This window comes from Leptodactylus fuscus, chromosome 1 (genome assembly GCF_031893055.1).
Source record: "Leptodactylus fuscus isolate aLepFus1 chromosome 1, aLepFus1.hap2, whole genome shotgun sequence".
NCBI lineage: Eukaryota > Metazoa > Chordata > Amphibia > Anura > Leptodactylidae > Leptodactylus > Leptodactylus fuscus.
This window is the reverse complement of record NC_134265.1, coordinates 121,461,720-121,470,991: the sequence shown is the minus strand read 5'-3', so window position 1 is coordinate 121,470,991 and position 9,272 is coordinate 121,461,720. Positions and strand designations below refer to the sequence as shown.

Genomic DNA, 9,272 nt, shown 5'->3' with positions numbered 1-9,272 from the left:
CATACGTTATGCACTCCCACCTCTCTTGCTTTTGCCTGCAAGCCGCCCTCCTCCTCCCTGTGATTCACCGCCTCCAGTGTCTGTCTTCCCGGTAGTTTCGATTAAAATTTCGCGTATGCGCAGTAGCGCTCCCTCCGGAGCGCTACTGCGCCATTTTCTGTAAAGAACTTTGACACTGTACTGTGCATGCGCACAGGGCCGGCTCCAGGTTTTTATGGGCCCTTGGGAGACAGAGCCTCAGTGGGCCCCCTTGTAAAGGAGGCGGGGGAGTCGAGACACTGTGCGTCGCAGATGAAGCGAGTGACGTCACGCAGGAGTGTGGCGTCACCAATGCCATACCTCCCAATTTTTAAAGAGTAGAAAGAGGGGCAAAATGTGCGCCGCGGCAAATTTGGCTCCCCCCACTTTTATGTTGACTCCGCCCATTCTCATTCATTTATCATGTGCTCCCACACAGTATAATCCTCCTACAGTCACCCGTAAATTATATGCCCCCCCTCCATCTCTCCCCTAGTTTCATATACTCCCTTCCTCTGCCCCCAGTTTCATGTCCCCCCCTCCATCTCTGCCCCCAGTTTCATCACGTTCTCCCCCTTCATCTGCCCACAGTTTCATGTCCCCTGTCTCTGCCCCAGTGTCATGCTGTTCCACCACCCCAGTGTCATGCCGTTCCCCCCTCCCCTTCATTTGCCCCCCTAGTTTCATTGGGCCCCCTCCATCTCTGTCCCCAGTTTCATGCCGTTCTCTCCCCACCCCCTTCATCTTCCCCAGTGTCATGCCGTTCCCCCCCTCCCCTTCATTTGCCCCCCAGTTTCATTGGGCCCCCTCCATCTCTGTCCCCAGTTTCATGCCGTTCTCTCCCCACCCCCTTCATCTTCCCCAGTGTCATACCGTTCCCCCCCTCCCCTTCATTTGCCCCCCAGTTTCATGGGCCCCCTTAATTATGTTCCACCTTAATATTTAATACAAAACAAACACTTACACTCACCTTCCATCGCTCCCCCTACTCTCCTCTCTCACGTCATCACGCCTACACACGCAAGCCGGGCCGCAGCTTTAAAGCAGGAGCTGAGCTCACTGCTCCTGCTTTAATTGCCTATGTATTCAGCTCATCGGCGTCCGTCGGGACAGGCAAGTGCTGGAGTGGGCAAGTGCCGGGGAGCCCCCGGAGGCTCTGTGGGCTATGCCACCGATTCAGCGTTCATACCTCGCACCTGCACCATCAGACCTCTGGCCTACTATCGCTTCATTGATGATATCCTAATCATTTGGACCGGGTCTGAGGAACAGCTGAAAACCTTCCATGAACAATTCAACCAGTTCCATCCCACCATCAACCTGACGCTCAATCACTCTTTCTCCGAAATAAACTTCCTGGATGCAGTCATCAAGATACAGGACAACAAAATTGAGACATCGCTGTATCGGAAACCAATTGACCGCCCTACCTACCTAAGATGGGATAGCTTTCATCCTAAACACATAAAGAACTCCATTGTATACAGCCAGGCCATCAGATACCATCGCATATGTTCAAACCCTGCAGATGGAGACGAACACCTTGGGGGCCTCAAAAACACATTCTTGAGGCAGGGTTACCATCCAAGATCAGTTGATAACCAAATCACCAGGGCCACTAGAATATCAAGATCGGAGTTATTAAAATACAATACCAAACAGGAGAACACTCGGGTGCCCCTGGTCGTCACATATAACCCCCACCTGGAGACGCTGAGAGGAATCACACGCAAATTACATCCACTACTGCAAAAAGACAACCGTCTAAAATCCATATTTTCAGACCCCCCTCTCCTGTGCTACAGACAGCCACCAAACCTCAGGAATATGATTATTAGCAGCTCATTGTCACCTCCAACTAACAAAGGAACATTTCCATGTGGACAGAAGAGGTGCAAGACCTGCCTCCACATACTGACCACCGACAGGATAGAGATGCCAAACTCTAACAGGGAATATAAAATCCCAGGTGTGTTCACCTGTAACACACCTAATGTAGTGTATTTGATCATTTGCACCAAATGTTCCACTGAAAATCTGTATGTTGGAGAGACCAGTCAGAAACTCAGAATGAGAATTAATTCACATCGCCATACAATCAAACAACAGAGAACTGATCTTCCCGTGCCAAAACACTTCTGCCAGGAAGACCACAACATCATCAATGACATGAAAATCTTGATCTTAAAAGAGAGAAGTTTAAAAAGGGTGACCTGGCGCCCGTCTGGTGGAAATAGTAGACTCCAGTCAGGAGCCCACCGGGCCAATTGCCCAACAGGCCAATTGCAGCTCTAACCCGGACACCGTCCCACAAAGTGGGTGGTGAAAAAATTGAAAAGATATATAGAAAAACCGGGAACTGGCAGAGCGCTAAAGGCAGCAAAATCCGTAATAGACTTGAAAATTAAAAGTGACGATATGCAAGATTAAGATGAATTGGTTCTGTTTTATTGCTCCAAGGACATGAACAACAGCTTAAAACGGCTACGCGTTTCGACACCGGGCGGGTGTCTTCTTCAGGCCAAGCAGGAAGTGTCCCTTGGACTTGGTTCTAAGGCTGTTGCTGGACACTTCCTGCTTGGCCTGAAGAAGACACCTGCCCGGTGTCGAAACGCGTAGCCGTTTTAAGCTGTTGTTCATGTCCTTGGAGCAATAAAACAGAACCAATTCATCTTAATCTTGCATATCGTCACTTTTAATTTTCAAGTCTATTACGGATTTTGCTGCCTTTAGCGCTCTGCCAGTTCCCGGTTTTTCTATATATCTTTTGATCTTAAAAGGGAACTTTAAATCAAGGAAACAGCGACTGATTTATGAGTACAAGGCCATGACCCTATTCCAGATGCTGGACAATGGAAACATCTCACATGGGTTTATGTCTTTTTATACAAATCATTAAGACAGCCATTAAGATAAGAACCTGGGATCTGGCAATTGATTGTTTGTTTTTATAAGTATATAGTAATAAGCCTCTTCCCCCCTCCCTCCTGTAATCCTACCCCTGTGTCCAGTTATAAATATGCAGCCTCTAGAAGATGTTTTTAGTTATATCTGAAGAAGGAGCTCAGAGGAAGCTTCGAAACGTCATATTCTGTCATCATTATGAGTTAGCCATTAAAAAAGGTATCACCTACTGAAGACTTGCAAAGTTTTTTTTTTTTTTATATTTCTTTTTTGGTCTGAAACAATTACAAACATGACTGCCACGTTTCGGCCACGTTTTTTCCTGCTGCATTATGCTGCGTGGGGCGTTAGCCTATGGGGCTGCAGAGGGTGTGCTAGTCCAGAAGCCTTTGTGGTGTCCTTCTCAATATCAGGAGATCAGTACTATAAAGAGTACATTATAGGTGCGGACCAGGAGCTTCATGTTACACCTCTGGCATTCTATCATACATATACACTATCCCCTGTCTTGTAGGTAATTGATACTATTGTACAATTCCATCCCTGACTTGGTTCCTATAAGAGCCCACACTTCTCTATTAGTAGTCAGCATTACGCCTACACAGTCACCTGTTAGACAAACCAATACCAGCCAATCGCCTGAAGCCGAGCGAGTTGTGGGCGTGGTCTGAATACTGGATAGCGAATAGAAGCTTAACGCAAGAGCTGCAATATGTCAAGCTATTGCACCGCCTACAAGTAACGGCAGCACGTACAGCGGTTCGCTGATAGAGAGACTTGAAACGCAAATTTTGGAACGCAATAGGCTGCTCCGACTTCCGCATCTGTCTTCACTCTATCACGCTGAACAGGTAACTGGCGGTAGCAAAGGTGGATGACTGGCGTTGCGCAGTTTATAGGAAGTGGCAGATGTGTGAGGGGTGAATCTGCTATGGGCTGCGTATGTCAGCCGGGTCACACCATTACTAGGTAGGACGCTGTGGCTCTTACACTGGCTCCTCGTAACCACATCTCTCACCGTAGACCCAGTAGGCTGTACAGAGAGTGGCTCTGGCTAGTAACAGTAACCGCGGAGACTGCTGGCATTTATAGGATTATCTACAAGATCAGAACAGCTCCTCCCCTGTAATGACAATGGCCGCGTCCATCCCACGGATCGCACCATCTGCAGCACCTCCCAGCGGGGGCTTCCAGCTGCTGCGCTAGTGTGCCGGCTGATGTAGGGGACGAAAGACGGTGGGGTGTGGCGCACTCATGTATGTGCTTCTCAGCATCCCGCTGTCTGCGCTCTGTGCGCCTGCGCCGGCTCCAACGCTGGAGAGTGATGTCCCTGTTTTTGTGTCCCCCCTGCAGCTGTCACTTGTGAGCCTACCGGCACTTCCCTGTTTTGAAAAGTTGTATTGGAGAGTCTGGTGTTCCCAGGGCGGCCCGACCCAGGGTGTTATCTGCGGGGGGATCTAGAGCCAGGCCCAGGAGCCCAGCCTGTGCTAGAGGATGAGTGCCGAAGAGGAGCCGCAAGCCAAGTATCCCCTGCACGTACTGGTCTGGAATAATGACTTCCGTGCCCTGGAGAGGGAGCTGGAGGGGAGGGTAAGAGAATGCTGTCAGTGGACTGTCCTATATGTAGCCGATCTGGCATGTACTGTCTATTGTTCTCTATGGGTCCTGATCCTCATGTATGTGTGAAGATGACAGCTATATGTATGTGAGTGTAGGCATGTGTGTACATCCTCCTATATAACCCAACCCATCCCCCACTTCAGGAGATTTTTATTATTCACACCCAGTAGCTTGGCATGACTGAGAGTAATAACATGGATTGCAGTTATGAAACCTTATTGTGCCCCTATAGCAAATGTGTCTGTATGTCGCTGTATCTTCCCTTTTTTGATTTTTCTTTCTTTTTCAGTAAGTCGAGATTTGCTGAATTGCGAATTTGTCACGATTTCTAAATACACAGCATGCTCTTGTGTTTTGTAGCAAGGTTTTTAAAAACTCTGTCCACATGTAATGTATTTTAAAGGAATATTCTTGTCATTTATGGCTGTATCTATAGGATATGACATATATGCTTGGTAGATGTGGGACTCGCATCTGTCTCAAGAACAGTGGCCATACACAAGTGAATGGAGAGGGACTACGCAGGTGCGATTGCCTCAATTGACTTGTATGAGAGTTCCAAAAATCGCACAGGCTGCCTAGAAGGCTATTTTCACAACACAACATACAGGTGAATAGAGAGACTTGCATATGCGTGGCCCCTCTCCATTCATTTGTGGCCCTGTTCTTGACATAAATTCTGGTCTCAGATGAGGGACCAAGAGCTATAAGGCATATCTCATGAAAATAGCCAATAGTGCTGAGATGGGAATACCTTTTTAAATTGTTGTGTGCAAACTACACTAAAATGTCTTTGCGTGATCATTGGTGTGTTGGGCTAAGGCTACGGCTACGGTCACACCAGTGCTGTGTGAGTGTTCAGGAATTCTGTCCGCCATTCTGCTTGAAAAATTTGGAGAGAAAAATCCTGCAAGCGGGACGTTTCTCTTTGCTTTTTTCGGGAAACAACCCGGCGAACTCCAGTTTAACCGCTTTTTAAACATATTGGGTGTCTGTTTTTCGGGTCCCCTAACGGACTCCAAGAATGGAAACTTCAACATTAGTGTAAAGCTAGTTAACTTCTGCGTTGGAGACTCCACCGTAAATTCTGCCTGATATTGGCAGAGAGAAAAGCTCTGCAAAGAAGTACTTTCTCTCTGCCAGTGGACCCCATTATAGTCTAAGAGGTCCATGGTTAACCTCTTCTTAATCGGTCCCCATGCGAACCCGAATGATGATAGAACAAATCATTTTTTTAAATCACATCTTTTCCTCCAGAAATGCTGTTGTTTTCCATATAGGTATAATAGAAGCAGTAAGTCTGCTGAGGGAAAACTGTGGACTTTGTGTAAGGCGCTGGGGTAATCTGCAATGCATTTCCACCATGCATTGTGCAACACCAAAAGCAATTTTCTACGTCTTATTATGGCTGAGATAGAACTGTTTGAAGTGGCTCCCTTCATTTTTCCTGCGTTACACACTAGAGATGAGTGAGTACTATTCGAAACTCCCGTTTCGAATAGCACGCACCCATAGGAATAAATGGGCTGCCAAATAGTTTCAAATAGTACTCGCTCATCTCTTTTACACACAAGTCAGTAAACCAGGAATACTGAATTGGTGGACTGGATTGTGGTCACCAGCAGTCCAGACCCCTGCCTCCTGGCTCTTTCATTAGGACAGCGGCCAGGAGAAACTTTCATCTCCTGTCTGCTATCTGCAAGGCCTAATCCCTTGTTCTGCTGTCTTCGCACGTTGCGCAGGATGCAGGGGCGATTGCCGAACCCTGCTGCCACTGAGTTTAAGAGGTCAGGGCTTGGGGACAGCAGGCAGGCGATAAAGGTTTCTCCCGGCAGCTGTTGACCTTAATTATGTGTGGGGCGCACTAATGGCCAGTTATACTGTTGTGGATAATTCTGTGTGCATGGACAATAATGGGGCATTATAATGTGTGAGAACACTAAGATCCCATCAGTGCTTACCACTGTATAATGCTCCTTAGTTTCTCCACCCACAGTGTGTGATATATATTTGTGAGTCAGAGGTGTATCTCAGACTACTGCAGACTAACTACATTCACAGATCAAAGCTTCTGCCTAATGGAGCTGTGCTAAAAGTGGTCAAGGAGCAAGCACGGAGGAAAATTAATAGAAGGCAGTCATTCTTGGAGGGTTCTGGTGTTAATACCATTTTTAAACTTGGGACTTGAAGGTCCCTCTGACAACATGTCTTAGAAAAAAAAAAAAAAAAAACACGCTAGGATGGTTATGGGGAGGGAGCGTAAATCAACCAACATGGTGCTTGTGACAACGACAGCGTTATAACATTAGCCTGCATTGTAAAGTCTGCCAAAAAAGGCGCCTGTGACTAAACCATGACCTGAGTGTTTTGTTATGAAACTTGCACATAAAATATACAATCTTTTTTTTTTTTTCAGTAGACAGTTATTTTTCCTTTCCAGAAACCAAAGCAGTTATAAGCTAATAGATGTAACATCACCAGCTAAAGATGTTTATATAGAACTTCTCAGGGATGCGACATAGCCAGACTAATCTCAAGAGCCATGGTGGCTGAAATTCTCATTGGTGCCTACTTTCTTGGAGCCATTTCCTTTGTTTAGTATATATGTGCCACCAGTATTCTTTTATTAGTATTAGCTATTACTTACTTTCCTTTCTGTCAGGTCAGCCAAAATTTGGTTATAAGAAATAAATATTCCCCTTGGCTAATTATTTAGTTGCATTGTGTTACGGCTCATTAATTCATAATGTAATATTGTTACTTAAAGCCATGTCTTATTCCATTGGTTAAGTGGGACAAATTGTAGCATGGTACTATCAGACATTGATTGTATATTCTAGTAATAGGTCATCAATCCTTGCGCTGAGCCCCACCCCATTGATGAAAATCCAAGTGCAGGTACCTGTCTGAGGCCTGGTTCACATCTCTGGTCAGGCCAATCCGTTCCCATTTGCGCATGAAACATGCGGATAAATAATATATTAAAATATATTCCGCTGATATGCAGCGCACCTCGTGTGGATGGTAGTTTACCAAAACACTGTCTGTAGTAGGTAATATCAAGCGGGAAAATGACAGTTCATCACTGCATCAATGTTGTACCATATATTCATGGTTTTTATTTTTGTTTTTTCCAGTCCTTTTAAAAGCATGGCATTAACATGTCCAAGGGTTACATCTCCTGAGTTCTTAGTTACAGGATACCTGGACTAGTCAAACTAATTAAATTGACCAGTGGGCTGACTCCTTCTAAGGCTGTGTTCACACCACTTTTAGGCACATATTCTTGACATGTCCTGAAAGGTGTTTCCTTAGCTAAATATATTGATGAGCTGTCATTAGTTATTGTAGCACAAATCTTATTCAGTAACCAGGCTGACCACTACACAGAGAACAGAGCTGCCTGGCTCTGTTCTGTGTATGGTCCAGCATCTGCTATGAACAGCTGATTGGTGGGGGTGTTCTGTGTCATATGACTACTGATCTTTTATTCATGATCTATCCAAAGAATAGGTCATCAATTCTCTTCACCCAGAAAGCCACTTATGCTAAGGCCCCAAGGGGCATCCTGCAGCAAAAAGCCCTGCGGGAAAAACCACAGCAGCAACACATCACTGTTCTTCCCACAGCGCTTTAGACAGAAAGTTTGCAGAGGTTTCCTCTGTGGGCTTTGGGCTAGTTCACACAGGGTCTCGCGTGTACACATTCCACCGAGGCTGCCTGCCGGTGCAGTGAACTGGCATCCCGTCGCAGCTTTCCGCTCCGGATTAGGCCCAAATGAATGGGTGTAGTCTGGAGGGTGGTGTCGCGAAGCGAACGTCCGCTTAGCCGCGAAATCCGCCTGAAGAAAAGGCAGCTCTCTTCTTTTTTTTTTTTTTTTTTTTTTTCTGCTCGCAGAAAAAGGAAATGACCGTCTCCCACTAATAGTTTTGGGGGGTTTTTGACGCGGATTCCGTGTCAAAATCCTGACCATTTTGCCCGTGTGAACTAGCCCTTTCTGATTCAGTTATACCTATGGGAAAACCTCCAGCATCTCCTTAGGTATAATTGACATGCTGCGATTTCCAAAACAGTGCCGGTTTTGGAAATCATGGCGTGTCCCCACTATGGATTTTACTGCAAAGTGGGCATGGGATTCCCTAGACATCTACTTTGTCCTGACTGTAAAACGCTGCAGTTTACGTTCCGTGTGTCTCGCCTTACTTAGGACCCACCTTGCAGAAATGCAGCATTTTTAGTTGATGCTGACACAGAAAAAACCCTATTTTTCAGGTCTCTTGGACACTACTGGGTGCGGACCGATGGCCATGATTGAACGGCATGATTGATGGGGACTCCAGAGCACCGCTGCAAAACCAGATAGTTATAGGGCTGGTCCTGAGTTTTGTGGCCGAGACCATTGACCCACACACGGATCTGTGTAATAGACTGTTATGTGCATGGTCTGGCAGAAATTGAGTCAATATGCTATCCGGGAAAATCCCAGATAGCACACTGACCTAGAGCACGCGTGCAAGGGGCCTTACATACAGTACCAACAAAGTTAATGAGGTTTTTTTTTTTTTTAAAATCTCATCTATATATCTCAGGGCTCGTTCACATCTGCGCCCAGGTGTCCGTTCTGCAGGTTTCCGTTTCCTGCATAAAACAGAGCAGGAGACGGAAACCTGCAGGAGTCTCTCACCCATTCATTTGAATGGGTGAGAAAGCTGTCCGACCATGAGCGGTGG

General features: G+C 46.2%; 1 protein-coding gene across 4 annotated transcripts in view; it reads left to right on the top strand.

Moving 5' to 3' along the window:
• Positions 1-3,575: 3,575 nt before the first annotated feature.
• ANKRD13A (ankyrin repeat domain 13A) overlaps positions 3,576-9,272 on the top strand; it is a 29,494-nt gene continuing 23,797 nt past the window's right edge. For 2 of the 4 annotated variants that reach the window (XM_075276600.1, XM_075276597.1), the window contains exon 1: positions 3,576-4,512. In XM_075276600.1, coding sequence (XP_075132701.1) covers positions 4,417-4,512 — 96 coding nt within the window. In that variant the 5' untranslated portion in view covers positions 3,576-4,416. The remainder of the gene's footprint in view (positions 4,513-9,272) is intronic. The other 2 variants (XM_075276599.1, XM_075276598.1) reach the window with 2 other exon arrangements.